The sequence below is a fragment of the Cervus canadensis genome, chromosome 6 (assembly GCF_019320065.1).
Source record: "Cervus canadensis isolate Bull #8, Minnesota chromosome 6, ASM1932006v1, whole genome shotgun sequence".
NCBI classification, from domain to species: Eukaryota; Metazoa; Chordata; class Mammalia; order Artiodactyla; family Cervidae; genus Cervus; species Cervus canadensis.
Window position 1 is genome coordinate 18,742,522 of NC_057391.1, and position 17,512 is coordinate 18,760,033.

Below are 17,512 nucleotides of genomic sequence, written 5' to 3' on the forward strand. Positions count from 1 at the left end.
CTTAAATTTGGGCTGCCTGACAAAGAAGTACCTTAACTATGAAGAGCCTTACATGGGTCGTGTCATCTCTGCCAGCTTATCATAGTGAAAAGAACAAGTGGAATCTTGACACATGGTGTGTGCTGTTTGGGAGGATTGGTGACAATAGAAGTGAAGTAAAGTAATAGGTGTGGACAGTGACAAAGGTTTGAGGACTGTGAGTTAAACATTCTAGACTATGCCCCTTACATACCCAGGAACTTCTGTTACCTTTGGGGACTTTGAGCTTCTGGAAACATAGAAAGTAGGTTTTTTTGTTTTTTTCATTTCTAGATTTATTCTGTTAAATGAACTATACATAGAAACCTTCAGACTTTAATTTTTTCCATTTCCTCCAAGTCTGATAATTTAATAGAAGTACTTGATATTATCTATAATGTTTTACAGCAACACGTCTTGTTTATGCATTTCTAGTCAAGCTTTATTCATAGGAATAACTCTTAATTTATAAGCGTTTTCTGAAGCTTCATGCTCTCTGTGGAGTGTAAGGTGAGATTCTTCCCCAAAGATTTATTTAGTAGTTAATATTTATAAAACATTTACTGTGTGTCAGGCATTATTCAAAATATTTTATGGGATTAAATTTCTAATTAATCCTCACAACCCTTTCGTGAAGCAGGTGCCATTATCATCACTGCTTTACAATGAGGAAACCAAGACCCCCAAATAGTAGCTAAATAACTTGCCAAAAGTCCAACGTTTAGTGCCTGATGGTGCTGGTTTGCCAGTACAGGCAGTCTGTTGAGCTGGATGAACCAAGGATCAGCTTTACCTTGCAGTTCCTGCAGACCTCTTCAAGAGAAGTCTGAGACTGCCTTCCAAGCCCAGGTGTTTTCTGAGGCCTGCATATGAGTGAAGTCGCTCAGTCATGTCCGATTCTTTGCGACCCCACGAACTGTAGCCTACCAGGTTCCTCCGTCCGTGGGATTTTCCAGGCAAAAATACTGGAAGGGGTTGCCATTTCCTTCTCCAGGAGATCTTCCCAACCCAGGAATTGAACCCAGGTCTCCCGCATTGTAGGCAGATGCTTTACTGTCTGAACCACCAGGGAAGTCCAGCATATGAGGTGGTCCCAAGCTCAAGGTCAGCAGCCTCACTTCTTATGTTCCATGATTATGGAGTAGGAGACAGTGTCTTTGTGAGCAACCAGAGGGGAGACTTTGATTTTTTAATCTCTGGGTATTTAGGTTGACTGAGCAGAAACTGAGAACCTAATCTGAACCTCTGCTTGCCTTCCTGCTCCCTCTTAAGGTAACTTTATATTTAGAAAGGCAGCTTCCTATTTTGAGAAAAGAATCCAAACACCACTGACACCTGCTCGGCCAGATCAAGCCAGTCCCTCGGAAGAACCCGTTTCTTTAATGGTCCCCGTGGTTCCTTTTCCACCGGAAGCTGCTTTTCCATAAGTGCTCTGAGCAGTTTTTCAGCAGCTGTTTCTTGGGCTAGAGAAACCTTAACAGCAAGGGACAGCCTTGTTATACCCTGGATACAACCATGGAACAGGAGTGTCAGCCTTTCAGATGCCTCATTGCATAGAAAGCTCTACCTTAGTTTGTTTTGCACAAATAGGCTGTATTTTCCCCTGTCGTGTGTACGTGCTACTTCCTTTTCTTATGGACAGCATAGACTGAAAATACATTTTTTTTTTTTTTTTGGTAGAAAACACTCACTAGCTGTGAAGTAGACTGGTCACACCAATGGAGTGGGTTGTTACTGACATGATTTCTTCTTCTTCAGCCTCGGGGTCTGCAGGGAAAGGAAGCCGGCTGCCAGACCTGGGATCCGACTACAAACCTCCAATGAGCGGTAAAGCCCTTCCTCTGGCTTTATTTGGCTTCCTGTGGGCACAGTGCAGTTCTGCTTGAAATCTTGAATAATGTTTCTTGCAGCTCCTGTGCTGTGAATTGTAGCCTATTACCTATTTCTTTTTATTCAATAGAGCTGGCTTTAGGCATTTTCTGGCAAATGTTTGCCAAGTTACTGTAGACCCATTTATTATAGATTCACAAATAAAATTGTTTCCTTGCGTATAAACTTAAAATGATTCTAAACAAACAGTCTTCTCATTGCCCACTGCCTATTTTCAAAATAATTAGAACCTTACTTTAAAAAATAAACCCTCTGGTGGAATTAGCTATCATCTAAAACGAGCCTGAGAGATGCTTTGGAATCATTCATTTCTCTCCACACTGCTTACTGCGGTGCTCTTAGTTTGGGAATTCTAAAAAATTATTCCCTCTCTCCTAGCCATCCTAAGAGCTGGTGCCTTCTAATTACTGAAATGGTGACACCTGCTTTTCTATACAACGTCACCATATGGAAGTTACTTTCGCACGTGAAATCATTTTATTGTCATAACATTGTGAGGGAGGGAGAACAGGTATCATTATTCCCATGTTCTACATTAAGAGACTCAGGGGAGAAGTAATGTGCCTGGACCTATCCACTTATTATAGAAGCCCTAGAATCAAAACCCAGGGCTTCCAACTTCATATTGTGCCTTTTCTGCTATCACTCACAGCCTTCCTAGATCAGATGTGGGAATCCAGGATGGTAAAATGTCCTCAAAGGTAGTTCCTAGAAGTGAACCATATTGTCTCCTCATGAGAAACACATGGAAGAGAAAAGAAAAAGAGTTTCCAGTCCTCCAGAAACTCCTGGTCTAATTATGGAAATAAAATGGTCTCTTAATCTCAAGCTATCAATTTAAATAAAAAGTATTGTCCAGACTTCAGTGAAATCAGCCACTTCTTTGGAGAGCCAGACAAACTTGCTTGCTTCAAGAAATTTTTAGGCTGTGATTTCTAGGACTTTATGAGTTTCTCCTCCTGGAAGGCATATGTTACATTTATGTGCTGTCCACCGGCCTGTGAGAAAAGCAGTTACTTCTTTGTCTTTTCTTTTGTTTATGCATTCATTCATTTATTCACACATATTTCTAAAGGTTCAGGTACTATGTAACAGACTGTGGAAGCAGGGGGAGTATGTAACAAGCTATCTGACAGAGAAGAGAAAGCTTTCTAGAAGACATCTCTGACCCAGATTTTAAAAGGCACAGAGAAAATTACTGAATGTCTAGGAGGGGGTCAAACATTTCTAGGATGCAATGCAATAAGAACATGTATAAAGTGTGGCAATTTAAAACAGCTTGCTTGGAACTTCCTTGGCAGTCCAGTGGTTAAGACTGCACCTTCCAATGCAGGGATGCAGTTTTGATTCCTGGTCAGGGAACTAAGATACCACATTCCTCACAACCAAAAAAAAAAAAAAACCACCAAAGCATGAAACAGAAACAGTATTGTAACAAGTTCAATAAAGACTTTAAAAATGGTCCAAATTAAAGAAAAAACCACTTTAAAACAGCCTGCTTTCTCCAGGGACCACACTGCCTAGAAACAGGATAGGCTCAGGTTAGAAAAGGTAGGTTAAAACCGACCTGTCAAAAGCTCAGGTGCTGATGCTAAGAAATGTGAGCTTCCTCACGTAAGTAACATATGTGAGATGTCTGATACTACTGGTAAACTGTGACTTCCCACTTACTGAGTATCTACTGTTACCCTGACGACAGTGGAGAATGAGTTAGGTGCCAAGAGTACAAAGTCAAAAAAGAGTGGTTAGGAAGCTGCTGCAGTAGACCAAGTGAGGCTTAATATCCCTAGTAGGAGGGTCTAGGGTCCCATTTTCAGCTCACCCTTACTCTAGTTCAGAAGACAGCCTTTGGCCGACTCAGGAGGTAGAGGTCCTTTGCAGTTAATTGAGAAGTTGTCTCTGGGGAATGCAGGAAAGAACTGCCTCCCACAGCCCTGCTCCCTGCCTCTGATGCACAGTGCCTGCTCTACCGCTTGCCCCACCCACTAGCCCAGTACTGCTGTTAATAATGGTTTTATGGAGAGCCCTAATTTGGTCTCATTGTATTGGCTCCCAGTTCCATAGTCTTTCCCAAATATAAAAATGTTATTTTATTGAAGGTCGTTATATCCAGTTTAAGTTGTCTGTCTGCTGATCTCCTTCTCTGAAATAGATAGAAGTGATTCAACCAAATGTAGAAGAATAAGCTCTTAAACTTTCAAAATTAGCCCAGCTTCAGCACTGTGCTTGGATGTAGCCTATAAAATCATAGAATAAGAAGCAGAAGTTCAGCTAATCCACTGTTAATGGGAGTCCCACAGTAAATGCAGTTTGAATTAGATCATGAGTTTATAAACCAGGTTGTATATAAAAATCACTTTAGGAGCCTTCCTAAGAGCATTGGTTCCCAGGCCACACCTTCCTGGTAGAAATTTCCACAGCATCCCAGACATGTAGGATGGCTCTTTCTAAGTACTTCTAGTGACTAAACACTCACTACTTAGCAAAGCAGCTCATCCCGTTATTGTACAGCTTTGATTATTAGGGCAATAAGAGAGAGTGGCTGGAAGAAAAGATGGCAGATATCCATGGTGGTTAAATCTGTGTTGTAGGATTTCCCATATTTTACAGTATGAGCATGGATAACTTTTGTAATGAGGTGGGAAGCAAATACAATGTTTCAGGAAGTAGAAGAGCAAGACTAAGAATAGAGCAGGATTACAAACGGCCTTTAAAAAAAAAAAAAAGCTGAACCGCACCCAATGGCATGGGAGCAACGGTAATAAGAAGAAGATCTGTTTCCTCAAGGTCCTAAATGATCTTGCCTCTGCACATCTCTCCAGCCTCATATCCATCTTTTTTTCTGCTCACATCATTCCCTCTAACTTTGCATATCTCTCTTTGCTTCAGCAACACTGGCTGCCTTTATCTCCCTTGAACGTGCCAAGCTCATTCCTGTCTCAGGATCCTCCCACTAGCTGTTCCCCCTTCTCTGAAATGTTCTTCCTTCGGGTCTTTGTATGGTAGGATCATTCAAATCTCAGCCCAAATGCCATCTCCTCAGAGAAGCTTTTCCCAACCACTTAATCTAAACTAGCCACCCAGTCATTCTGTACCATATCCCCCCTTTTATATTTTCATGGCACTTACTACACACTAATAATTTATTTGTTTATTGTCTGCCCCCACTCCTACCCTGGAATTCGCATCTTTGCTATTCACTGTTGCATCCTGAGTACCTAGAACAATGCCTGGCACATTGTAACCACTCAGTAAATATTTGTCAAATTAATGCATATGTACAGACCTTCGTTTTCCTGAAACTGAATAAGAAAGTTAACTCTGCACAGACTGTGTTTATAAAAACAGACTTTATGATTCAAGTAGTTTTTTGACCGCATCCCAATGCTATATGTTGGGAAAAAATACTTTTGTTTTCTATGAGGGTGCATTTTTTAAAAAGTTTTGAAAGTCAGAAAACTTAAAGTGATTTACAAATGGTGCTTTATAAGATGAGTTTCTATATAAGACACCAGGGGACAGACTCCCTTACTGGTCCAAGCTTAGTGTTCAGTACAATTGGAGAAACTTTTATTGAACACCAACTTTGTGCCAGGTACACCCAGGGCAGAAACTCAGCTCTCATCATCTAGAGGAAATGGCCATATTCATAAGGCATTTTTATAGAATGCACAGTGATGACTACTTTTATAAAGAAGCTCACAGAAATTATCTATACTCATGTGAAGGTTCTGCAGTCTGTTTGTATGCATCTTTAGAATTCTGGAACACTAACAAGCATACGGTTTTTCCTTCCCAGGCAGTAACAGCCCTCATGGAAGCCCCACTTCTCCTCTAGACAGTAACATGCTGCTGGTCATCATCGTTTCCGTCGGCGTCATCACCATCGTGGTGGTTGTGATCATCGCAGTTTTCTGCACCCGGCGGACTACCTCTCACCAGAAAAAGTAAGGAGCCCCACATGTAGCCCATACATTTTTTGTATGTATTCTTTTGCTTCTGTGTGACCTCTATGTCTGGAGTTGTACACAGAGTTAAAATATAAAATACATGAAAAGCAACGTTTTAAATATTTTTAAGGGAAATGCAGAATGATTCCTCTTGTTAAATATGTGTCCTTCTGGGTTCTGGCAGGGAAGAGGGGCACACTCAAGAAGGGTGAAGGGGGCTTTAATGAAGAGACCATTTACAACATCCAAGGTGAAGTTAGCATTAGGCAGCAGTGTTCAAGGGTCAGCCACAGTGACAGGCCAGTGTTATCCTTAGAAAGGTGAGAGCTTTTTCTGAAGCAGAGAGAGCTGTTTTCCGAGATCTGAAGCAGCAGGAGAGGACTTGCAACAGGAACCATGTATGGTGGTAGGAATGTAACTACTGCCATCCTCTATCCCAGCAGGGATGGGACAGAAGAGAAAACACCTCCCACTCTCCAGTCTCTTATCTGTGCCTTCTCCTGGCCACACTGAACTGGAAGCCAGGACAGAGTTACCAAGTAGATATAGTTCATTTAACTCAGCCTCTGAAGTCATAAGATCAAGTGCACAGAATCAGTCTGGGAGAGGAAAGTAGATGATGTACAGCCTTGTCAGGAGCCCCTTTGGAGGACTGTCTGTCTCTGGGCTCTCAGTGAACCAGATACACAGGAGTCTGCGGAATTTCATGGCACAAATGCCGGCTGAGATGGAAGCATACCACAGACCTCTAGTTCTAAGTTTGAGAGTATTTTTAAAGATGTGCTACCAAAGGTTCAGCTGGTAAAGAATCTGCCTGCAATGCAGCAGACCTGGGTTTGATCCCTGGGTTAGGAAGATTCCCTGGAGAAGGGAAGGGCTACCCACTCCAGTATTCTGGCCTGGAGAATTCCATGGACTGTATAAGTCATGGGGTCGCAAAGAGTCAGACATGACTGAGTGACTTTCACTCACCAAAAGTAGCAGTTGAGGTTGGGACCACAGGAGGCAGAGTTGGTTGGGGGTGTGATGGGGAGATGTACTGATTAAATGAATGAGAAAGGATTATTTAAAATCAGCATGTCATATTAGCAGAGAGGAAAGGTGGCTTCTAGCCCTGAACTCACCTGGGATTTTGAGGCTTGTGGCTAATTGTTTAGAGCAAATAGCAAGGTGATCACCATTATGTGGTGCTTGATAACAGCCTTCACTCCTGAAGCTGAGGGAATCCTTGATCCTAGGTCACATTCTATTCCTATCTCTGGCCAGCAAGACAGTGCCATAAAGAAAAAAAAAGGAGATTCTTGAGCAAAAACACAATATGAGTAATAGAACAACTTTAGATGCAGTATCCTAAAAGATCATAAGATGGAGGTATTGCTCCATAAAGAGAGAAAGAAATTCATGTCTGTGTGATTATGCTCAGAGCTGGTCTGTCCAAGGCAAGGATGCATGTATTTAATAACCATAAATCTGTTTGTTTTCAGTATAGAGGTCAAGTATAAGCTACAGGCTAACTGCTGCTAGTAATGACTTTGTCATTTTCTATAGGTTATGTGATGTTTTTAATCTTTCTTTTGCCCAAGTAAAATAGCTTTCAGCAGCTTACATTGTATCACTGCCTTTTGATCACTGCCTCTTACAGCTTCCCCTGCCTTTGATTGTAGAAAACTGTTTCTCCCTAAAACCGCTAAAATCATATTTTTCTATGCTAGGACTTTTCTACAAGCTTCTTTTTCAGCATTTCCCATTTATCTATCTTTATGAACTTTTGATTTTACATCTAGTTTTAAATAAAGATCTTGAGATCTTTATTTAAAAGAATCTGAATAAACAAAATAACAGAATTCCTTCTTATTTGGGGGAATCTAAAATTCAAAGTAAATAAAAAATAAAGTACTAAAATACTTAGTCTTCAGATTAAGAGGCAGGAAAATGAGTTTGTCATAGGTGCTGTACTCTGTTTTTGAATCTGCAGGTCCTACAGTTCGGGTCCCTTTGTTTAAAAGAGTTGTATCAAGTCTTTATAGAGTTTTCCCCTCCTCCTCCCCCAGTGACCTACTTTCCAAATGTTCCATTGACTGTGAAAAAATATGTGAGCTTTTCTTAGTATTTTTCATCTTCTCTCATATCTGAGGCACCTCCCGTTTCAATTGTAGCTGTTTATAGACTTTAGCCCCTAGAGTTTCTTAGCACATCTCTCTAGAGCCCCCTTACTCAACAGATGAGAACCACCTACCTCAGTGTACCACCATTAGATCTAAAGCCCTTCCGTGTTGGGAACAGTCATTTTCTCCCCCTTCCTCCCATCTGAAACTTGTTCTCAGTTTACCTGCTGTATCCCAGTGCCTCCTGCTTTCAGAGACCTTGTCCTTGTGGTTGCCCCTCTGTCAGTACAGCTAACCTCTCGCTCCATTGGCTCCATCCCTCTAGCACTTGACTGTGCTCAGACTTCTTCCATCCTAAGAAACAATTATAACCTTTCCTCTACTGCATGGTCTTTACCACCAACCACAAAGAAACCCTGTCTTTCCCTTCACCACAAGTTTCTTGAACACTTGTCTCCACTCACCACCTGTCCATTCTTTTGCTGCCCACTCATGCTTTAGTCCTTTCTAATCCAAATTCTGCCCCCACTGCTTCACCAAAGTTGCTTTTGCTGAGGTTACTACTGACCTCCATGTTGCGAAAGCCAAAGGAAATTTTTCAGTCCTCATCTTAATCTCTCAACACAGTCAACTACTCCTTCCTTCTTAAAACACTCTCTTCTCTTGTATTCCATGATTGTGTGTTCTTTTTCACAGCTTCTCCAGTCTACTCTGCCATCAGATAAACATTCCTCAGGGCCTGGTCCTGGAGTTACCTGCTCCTGTGGCTTCATTTACTTCTGAATTTCAACTACTCCCATATTTCTATCTCTAGCCAAGGCTTCTCTCTTCTGAGTCTCAGGCTTGCTTCAGTCTCAAACCCAATTGCCTGTTTTATGTTTTATATTTAATGTCTCAGATGGACACTTAGTATGTCCAAAACAATTTATAATTCTTTCTGTCAAACCAACTTCTCCCCAGTGTTAGTAAATGGCTTAAGCCAGAGACCTTGGCAATATCCTTTATTCCTCTTGTGTCTTTATTTCTGTCTTTTCCCACATCCATTTTTTCACCAAGCCTTGTCATTTCTGGTTCCTTAATAACCACCAGATCTCCCTCTCCGCTCCATTCTCGCTGCCCCAGGCCACTGTCAGTCAGGCCGCAGTTGTTGGCAGCTGCATCCTAACGGCCCCCTTGTTTTGTCCCCTACTCCTCAATCCATTCTTCACATCCCAGTTGGTTTAAACTTTTGACTCAAAACTGATCTCCTTACTCTCCTGCTTAAAACCATTCAGGGATTTCTCTTTACTCACAGAGGCAAGTTCAGACTCTGGTCTCGGCTCTAAAATTCCTTAATGATTTGACCCCAGCCCATCTTGCCAGCATCATTTCATATCATTCTCCCCAGGGTAAAACTTCTTGCCTCTGTCTTTCTTGTTTGTAGTTTCTGATTTTGCCTGAAGCATCTCTCAGAAGGACTGTTTTAAACATTCAAACTGTTTTGACCAATAATATTAAAATCCTCTTAATTTCGTGCCTAGGAAACGAGCTGCTTGCAAATCAGTGAATGGCTCCCACAAGTATAAAGGGAACTCCAAAGATGTCAAACCCCCAGACCTCTGGATCCATCACGAGAGACTGGAGCTCAAACCCATCGATAAGTCTCCAGATCCAAACCCCATCATGACTGATACACCAATTCCTCGTAATTCTCAAGATATCACACCAGTTGACAATTCCATGGACAGCAATATCCATCAAAGGCGGAATTCATATAGAGGTACAGGTTTTTTCATTTAAACCATTTTCCATTTTGCAAAGTTGCCTTAATTTGGTAATCCCTATAAGAAGTTAGGTTTAGAGAAACATGTATTACCGCAGCAACTTCTGATGAAGAATAGCTAACTTATTAAGAGACAGAGGTTCTGTACCCAGATGAAACAGTCTTCTCGCTCTCTTAGGTCTCTCATCGCACTTCGCCAGCTCAAGATTTGAGACAGCCTAGCACACGTCTGCACATTTCATCCCATCCCTTCACTTGGAGCCCAGCTCTCATTGTTGTGTTTGGCATATTCTTGGTCTGCCTGCTCTTCCTCACAGACATGCATTGAAACATGATAGGCAGCGTTGTGTCAACTGCATTGACTCAACAGAGATCCCTGTAATGTGATGATGGTCATTTTCCTCTTTATTTCACTTCCTGCAACACCTTGTCCCTACTATGTTGTCTTTGAGTCCTGAATCTGCCTTCACTTGAAATGTTTTACTGCTGAGGCTGCTCACTGGCCTAGACACATGTTTGTAACCAACCTCCATATTTGATGTCTAGGGCATGAATCAGAGGACAGCATGTCTACACTGGCAGGAAGGCGGGGAATGAGACCAAAAATGATGATGCCCTTTGACTCCCAGCCACCCCAGCGTAAGTTAAAAGCTTCTCTTTTCCCAAGTGCTGCCAATTATCCAGTCATATTGGGGAACAGCTACAAATGATCTCTTTGACGTCACTTGATCCTAATGCAAAAATTAATCTACCAAAGCTTTGGCACCTTGAGAGAAGAAGAATCAAACATTTGCCATATTTTGTGATTAGTATTTATTCTTACTAGTAGCCTCTTTAATTTCAATGTAAATAAACTACAGGCCAATTTTCACAAGTCTCCCAGGCATTAGGGAAGTAACCAGTCTCTTTAAAAGTAGATAAAGTCTCCTCAGGAGAGATGGGGGACAGATCGCTCTAGGCTGGGGCTAAGGATGGCCAGATGTCACAGTGTTCCTTAGGTTTCCCGATACATGATCAGTGTTGATAGGCATTGCACAGTTTTTTTTTTAATCAATAGACTTTATATTTTAGAGGAGTTTCAGGTAGACAGCATGGAGTTTCTGTTTTTATAGCATTATTTTTCAACTTTATTTGACCTGTGCCTCACTTAGATAAGCATAAAAGTTGCCCAGCCTCCTGTAGTATTTGAAACTCAAGTATATTATCATGATTAAAAACCAAAATGCAATGGGACAAGCAAATTACATTTGTACACTAGTGTTTCTTCTCCCTTGTTACTGTTTTCAAGGTGAGGAAGCCTTTCAGATGAACTGGCACAATGGGGCTTCCAGCGGAGGGTCCTCTGAGCCATTCTAAAGAGATAAGCAGCCACCTGCCTACCAGTACCAAATCCAAGTTTAAGAAACTATTTAATCTTGAAATTTGCTCTGGGCTGAATAGTAGGTTAGCAGACATTAATACTGTCAGTCATTGTGTTAGTTGCTCAGTTGTGTCCTACTCTCTGCAATCCCACAGACTGTAGCCCACCAGGCTTCTCTGTCCATGGGATTCTCCAGGCAAGAATGCTGGAGTGGATTGCCATTCCTGTCTCCAGAGGATCTTCCTGACCAGGGATTGAACCCTGGTCTCCTGCATTGCAGGCAGATTCTTTACCATTTGAGTGTCAGACCTAGATTTAAATCCTGAAGAATCACTTTTCAATTTAACCTAAATGAGCTTTGGGGTTTTTTATTCGTTTCTTAAAAGATGCCCCATTTCAGGACTGTCAGCCATGTCTGTCCATAAGTGACAGAGATTCTAAACAATCACAGATATCCTGACACAGAAGATGGCACTGTATAGATGGAAACCAGTGGGATCCCTGAGAATGTCATGTCGGCCCACATGCTGTCACTCGCACAAGATTCTGAGAATCCGCTTTGGAAGAATAAAAGACTGATTTACTAACAGTTCATTTCTGCACAAAGTACTTTTTGCTTAGGGTCCATGATAAGAAGAGGGGCCTATACTTGGGCGTGTGCAAGGAAAACTGGTTTTCCTCTCATCAGACATGCCCTGGACAAGGTCCCCAGGTTTAGAAATGTCCAAAAAGAGTGAAAGTGTTAGTCACTCAGTCGTGTACGACTCTTTGCGACCCCATAGACTGTAGTCTCCCAGGCTCCTCTGTCCATGGGATTTTCTAGGCAAGAATACTGCAGTAGTTAGCCATTTCCTTCTCCAGGGAATCTTCCCAACCCAGGGATTGAACCCGGGTCACCCACATTGCAGGCAGATTCTTTACTATCTGAGCCACCAGGGAAACCTCCAAAAAGAGTAGACTAGTTCATTCCAGCTACTTTTGATTTATAAGAAGATGGTAGCTTGACTACTTGATTGTTTTATATAAGTTCTTGCCTGAACTTGCTTATTTTTAAAACTTGTAAAGTTTGACTCTCGCTATTCCTAGATTTGTTACTTTTAAATATGTTACAGAGAAAAGATAAGCTGTACTAGTTGACAGCATTCCTGGTTTTTTTTTCTTTTCTTTTCTTTTTTTTTTGGTGGTGGGAAGGAGTATGTATAAGTATACAGTGTTATTTCATTTGTGCCCCAGCAGCTGAGTGAGTGAATTCTTTAATTCAAGAATCTGATACAAGTGCCCAGATATACTTGAGATCGGGCTTGAGATATGCTTTTCGCCACATGGCTTCAGTCCTTTTTTACAAGCCGGGATTCCCTGGAGGCTGCATCCCCCATCCACCTACCGTGGCTGTAAATGTCTGAGCACTGCTGGGAATGGCTTAGTGGCGGTGGGATGAGGTTCCGTCGAAGGCCTTGCACAGAAGCAGTGGATTCTGATTCAACTAATAGCTGATGCTTGCCAACTATATTCCAGACAGGCTGTCACATTCTTTTATTTATTTTTTTGTTTACTTAATTTGGAAAAACTGACAAAGTTTGTTTTTTTTTTTTTTTAATCAGCTTTGTTTTACTTTTGTGAGAGTCTGTATACCTAAAACACTTTCAAGTTGCACTTCCTGGGTAAAAGTCAGGAGTCCTTCCCCCTCACCCTATCCTTAATTGTGAGAAACACTGATTCTGAAACACCCCACTTCTGAAAACTTCCTGTCTTCCCATGGAGGAGATGCTAACTGCCCAGCTGCCCTGAGACCTCTCCTCAGCCAGCTTTTGTATTTTATTCCCGGGGACCGCCTTCACTTTCTGGTCCCCGAGAGCAGGGAAAGCCCCTGATTAGTTTCCCGGGCCTTGAGGAGGGGAGGGGGTGGCCCTGCTCCAGGGTCCCTGGCTGGTTGAGCCACCTGCTTGCTTGCACGTGGTGAGAATGCTGCCGAACGGAGGCCCTCTGTTGTGTTGCCTGGGGTTTTCTTCACCTGAGTAGTGTTGAGTGGCCCCCCACCTACCGCCGAAGATCAGGGAGACTCTTGGTGACCTGACATTTTAATAGCATCCAAGGGCTAATTGAGTTTTATCACAAAGTTTTTGAAGTCCTTGCTTAAAGGGAAGTGGGGGTGGGCAGGAAAGATCCCACTTGTTTCTGATCAACCCTACCTGTTTGCCTATTTCGGGAATCTAGAGCTGGTTATCTTGATGGCAGGCTATAGTCCATGGAGTCGCAAGAGTCAGATATGACTTAGCAATTACACCACCACCACCACCATCTTGATGTTAAACTTTCTGCTTCCACAGCTACTCTAAGGGAGTACCTAAGAAAAGTTTGTACCTCAGCTGTGCTTCTGATTTTGTTTTTCCATCTCTAGGATCGATAAGGGCGCTCATTAAAGAAGCACTTTGTCTTCATAGAAAGTTTTATGTGGAATATCTGTGTGAAAATGTGGATTCATTTGCTAAATGCAGCAAATTGAATTCCTTAGCCAGAAGGAAAGAGGGAATTTAGAAAAAATCCATTTATATTTTAAAATGTGAGTAGATATGGCTAAGGTCCCAGCCTGGAAGCAGGAAGAGATGGTGCCCTAGGCCTGTCTTTCATGCTTCTAGTACTAGATTGGACCTTAACAGTTCATTTCCATTTGCATTCATTTTAAGATATGAAAACTGATTAAACAGCCACTTATTCATTCAGCCTAAATACCTATTTCATGCTTCACTCAGCAAGTAAGAAAAGACAGAATGAATTAGGAATATACTCGAAGGAAAAGGGACTTCTATCTTTATAAGCAGGAGAAAAAAATTATAGATACCGAAACCATCATTTGTTGGCTTATGGGTTTATACTTTGTGACATATTCAAGTAGGTATTTTTAATAACTCATGTAATCCATGTTTACTGTAGAATTGGAAAATAAAGATAAACCAAAAGAAATTTAAAAAAAAAATCTTCACCACTCTTCCCTACAAGATAATGTGTTAACATTTTAGTAAAAATTCTCAGGCTTTTTTCTTTCTATGTATATATAGAGACATGTGCATAAGAGTGTGTTGATTTTTTTTTAAGACAAATGTAGAACCCATGGCTAATTGTCCAAACCCGTGGCTAATTGCCTAAGCTGCCACCAGAAAACCAGGGAATGGTGGTACTGCATGGGCAGGGGGTGCGGGGTAACTGCTCTTGAACTGTGATGTATGTGTGTCTGTGCAAGCATGTTAAGCATTTCTCTGTCTTGTGTTCATTCACAGCTGTGATTAGTGCCCATCCCATCCATTCCCTCGATAACCCTCACCATCATTTCCACTCCAGCAGCCTCGCTTCTCCAGCTCGCAGTCATCTCTACCACCCGGGCAGCCCATGGCCCATTGGCACATCCATGTCCCTTTCAGACAGGGCCAATTCCACAGGTGAGAGATGAGGATGGAGCCCCAGGTTGAAAGCATTCTGAAAGAGTTGGCAAGCTGCACAGGGGAGGACCTGCCCCACTTAGAAGGATTTGGAGTTTTTGTCAGTGTTATCTGTCTATCGTAACATTTCTGTTACTGACTCAAGTTTTTTTCTGTAAAATTCACTTCATTTTTCTCCCAGAGTTTTAAGAGCTCAAGGCAAGGTGTCGTTTTAGTAAGAAACATAACTCTAATCACACAGCCATGTCTTGTTCCATCCACTTGCATCTTAATTCCATCATATTTTCAGTATGTTTAATCCTTCAATTGGAAAGGAAAATGTAATCTGGATGATTTTTAGACACTAGAGGTTGCCTTTACCTAATGGTGGAAGGGTTCTTAGGGCAACCGTAAGGTACTTCTAATGTGAGCTCATAATTACATGTATCTGCCGTGAACCAAAGTAAGAGCAACACCTGTGGGCAACAGGGCCAGCGGCCACGTTCAAGTTACGCAGATTGTAAACCTCAGGTTGCCTAGTGGAGTGAAATTAAAAAGGGCTCCCAAGCATAGATCATCTCTAAAAATAGATGGGACATTAGCCTAACAATCTGCAGTGTATGTAAAGATACACAGTTCTAGACCACCGTGTCTCAGTTTGAAAATCTTAAGAAGCAGCTTTATCAGTTTTAAGGTGCTAAAAAAAAAAACTTCTCATATATACAGTATACTCTTTTTCCATCATTTGAAACTTGAAACTTGTCTTTTAATAGTTACAGATTAAAAAAAAATAGTTACAGATGTTACTAGTAGAGCTGAGTTTTGTTAGTTCTAGAAAATGGGGCAATTTCACGTGAATCCCATTTTTAAAAGAACTTCAAAACATCATGCTTAGAAGCTTGGGTTGCCAGTAACATCCCTTCCTCCTCTGAGTTTTGGTCAATAACAAACATACACAAAGCATCAATGGAGATCCAAGCTTACTAAGACATGCCTGATAACTCCCGAAGTTATCTGCTCCCAAACCCTTACTTTGGAGAATGCTGCTTGAACTCATCTCTGAAATTGGCATTTCCCTCCCTCCAGTCCAGGTGTGGGTTCTTGCCTTTAGGGAAAGACAGCCTGCAGGAGGCTGTATGGAGAACCAGACTCTGCCTCACAGACGTAATCTCAGAGCCCTCCAGACCTGCTCTTACAAAGAGGCTTTTGTGTCCTGACTGTATTTCTCCATTTTTAAGGCAGAAAGATCTCACCCACTGGGATAGGAGCATACCTAACCGTGTGGCAGGGTCTTCCCAGGGGGTCAGCCCCCTGCCTCCTCCCTCCTGGACAAGAAGGAGGTTGAAGTTTGGCAGGAAGCAGAGAGCTCCCACCCACCCCTCACCCAAGGGGTCAGTGTTGATAAAAGTTTGGTTCTGTATGTATTTAGGCAGAAAGCGAAAAGGGGAGAAAGTAATGATTTCCTCCACTAAAGGGTTCTTTGTTTTAATGACCAGAGGGGTTAAAAGAAGGTAAAACTTCTAATGGAGCCTCTGAAGATGGATTTGAAATGTAGAGCAGGTGTCTAGAGTGATCAGAGCTCTACTACCGTTGTATTTCCCTGTGTCTCTAGACCCCAGTGTTGCCACAGCCCATCTTGGGCCGGGTGATCTGCCTAGAGGGCGTTTTCTGTCTTTTCCTTGGATATTTACTTTTGTCACTACCACCTGATGCAGAAAACACACTTTGCACTTGTCCAGGTGCTCAGCCACTGTGCACTTTGTGTCTTAGACAACTCTGAGAGCTCCATCAGGAGGTAGAAATTCTAGTTACAGTATCGTTTCCCTCGTGAGCAGGGGGTGTTGCACAGTTTCAGGGTGCCATGCCCTCTGGAGTTGCACTGCACTCTGCTGCATGTAGGCAGGCCTCTTCTCCTTTTTCACCTTTCCCACCATCTCTGGCCCTCAGAAGCTTATACATCAAAGTAAGGCAGTCGAGGCAGCCATGGTACGGCTGTGTGCCTGAGCTGTCCTAACATAGCTACCAGTACATGGTCAGGGCAAGAGCCTCATTTTTTCTCTCTCCTCATCCTTGTTACCCTTGTTAATCAGCTTCCACCCAGCCCAGGATCACAGAGAGTGGGACCAGCAGCTCCCCAGGTGAGGTGGTAGCTGACCTGAGCAGGCAAGAGAAATGAGACCCTCAGCGCAGCCCTGGAAAGGATGAGAAGTGACCTGTGCCTGGGAGGTTAAGTTAGCCATGCTTTCGCCACTTGGGGAAGGTGTATGAGTCCCTTATTGCTGGATCCCAAGGCCAGACCTTTGAGTAGCACTCTTGACTGCCATGGCCCATCTCCTGAGAGCCCAAGGGAACAGATTCATGGCTGCCTCAGCAACAAAGGCTGGGAGAGGTTGGATTTCAGCAGGTTGCTCATGGATTACTACTTAAAAGGGTTAATTTTCCTTGATAAGGTTGAGGACTCTAGGAGTCAAAGAAGGCCTTCCTTCAGGCTGCCTGGTGTCCTCTAGGCCCCTCCTCAGGGTGGGGATGTTGGTCTGCACCAGCTCACACTGTGTGAAAAGCCTTCCTCATATGGTCGCCCTGGGAATTGGTGCTGCTTCTGCCCCTGCAGCATCGAGGGACATGTGGACTGGGCTTGGAAGAGCAGGTAGTGTTCAGTGGATGGAGCCTGGGTTTAGGACTCAGGGGCCAGGATTCAGAATTCTGCCCATCAGTTCTGTGTCCTTGGGCCATTCTTAAGCTCCCAGCATCTGATGTGTTACTGTGAGGATTGAATGAGCTAATGAGTATAAAGCACTTAAGCACCTGATAATCTACAAAGAAAAAACCTTATCAATCATTCAAACCCTGTGTTCAGCACTTTTTATTCATCTTTCTAATTAATCCTCAGTAAATTATGTGTTAGGGTTAGCATTATTCTCCCTATTTTTATAGGTGAAGAAACAGATTTGGTTACTGCCAAGTTCACTCAGCTCATAGGAAGAGATTAGGATTCAGGTCTGTCTGACTCCAGA

The 17,512-nt window shown here is 42.5% G+C and overlaps 1 protein-coding gene across 4 annotated transcripts in view; it reads left to right on the forward strand.

Moving 5' to 3' along the window:
• The window catches only part of NEO1 (neogenin 1), a 218,571-nt gene that overhangs the window by 194,637 nt on the left and 6,422 nt on the right, over positions 1-17,512 (forward strand). For 2 of the 4 annotated variants that reach the window (XM_043471014.1, XM_043471015.1), the window contains exons 21-25: positions 1,777-1,845; positions 5,708-5,855; positions 9,484-9,722; positions 10,272-10,364; positions 14,361-14,519. In XM_043471014.1, coding sequence (XP_043326949.1) covers positions 1,777-1,845; positions 5,708-5,855; positions 9,484-9,722; positions 10,272-10,364; positions 14,361-14,519 — 708 coding nt within the window. The remainder of the gene's footprint in view (positions 1-1,776; positions 1,846-5,707; positions 5,856-9,483; positions 9,723-10,271; positions 10,365-14,360; positions 14,520-17,512) is intronic. The other 2 variants (XM_043471016.1, XM_043471017.1) reach the window with 1 other exon arrangement.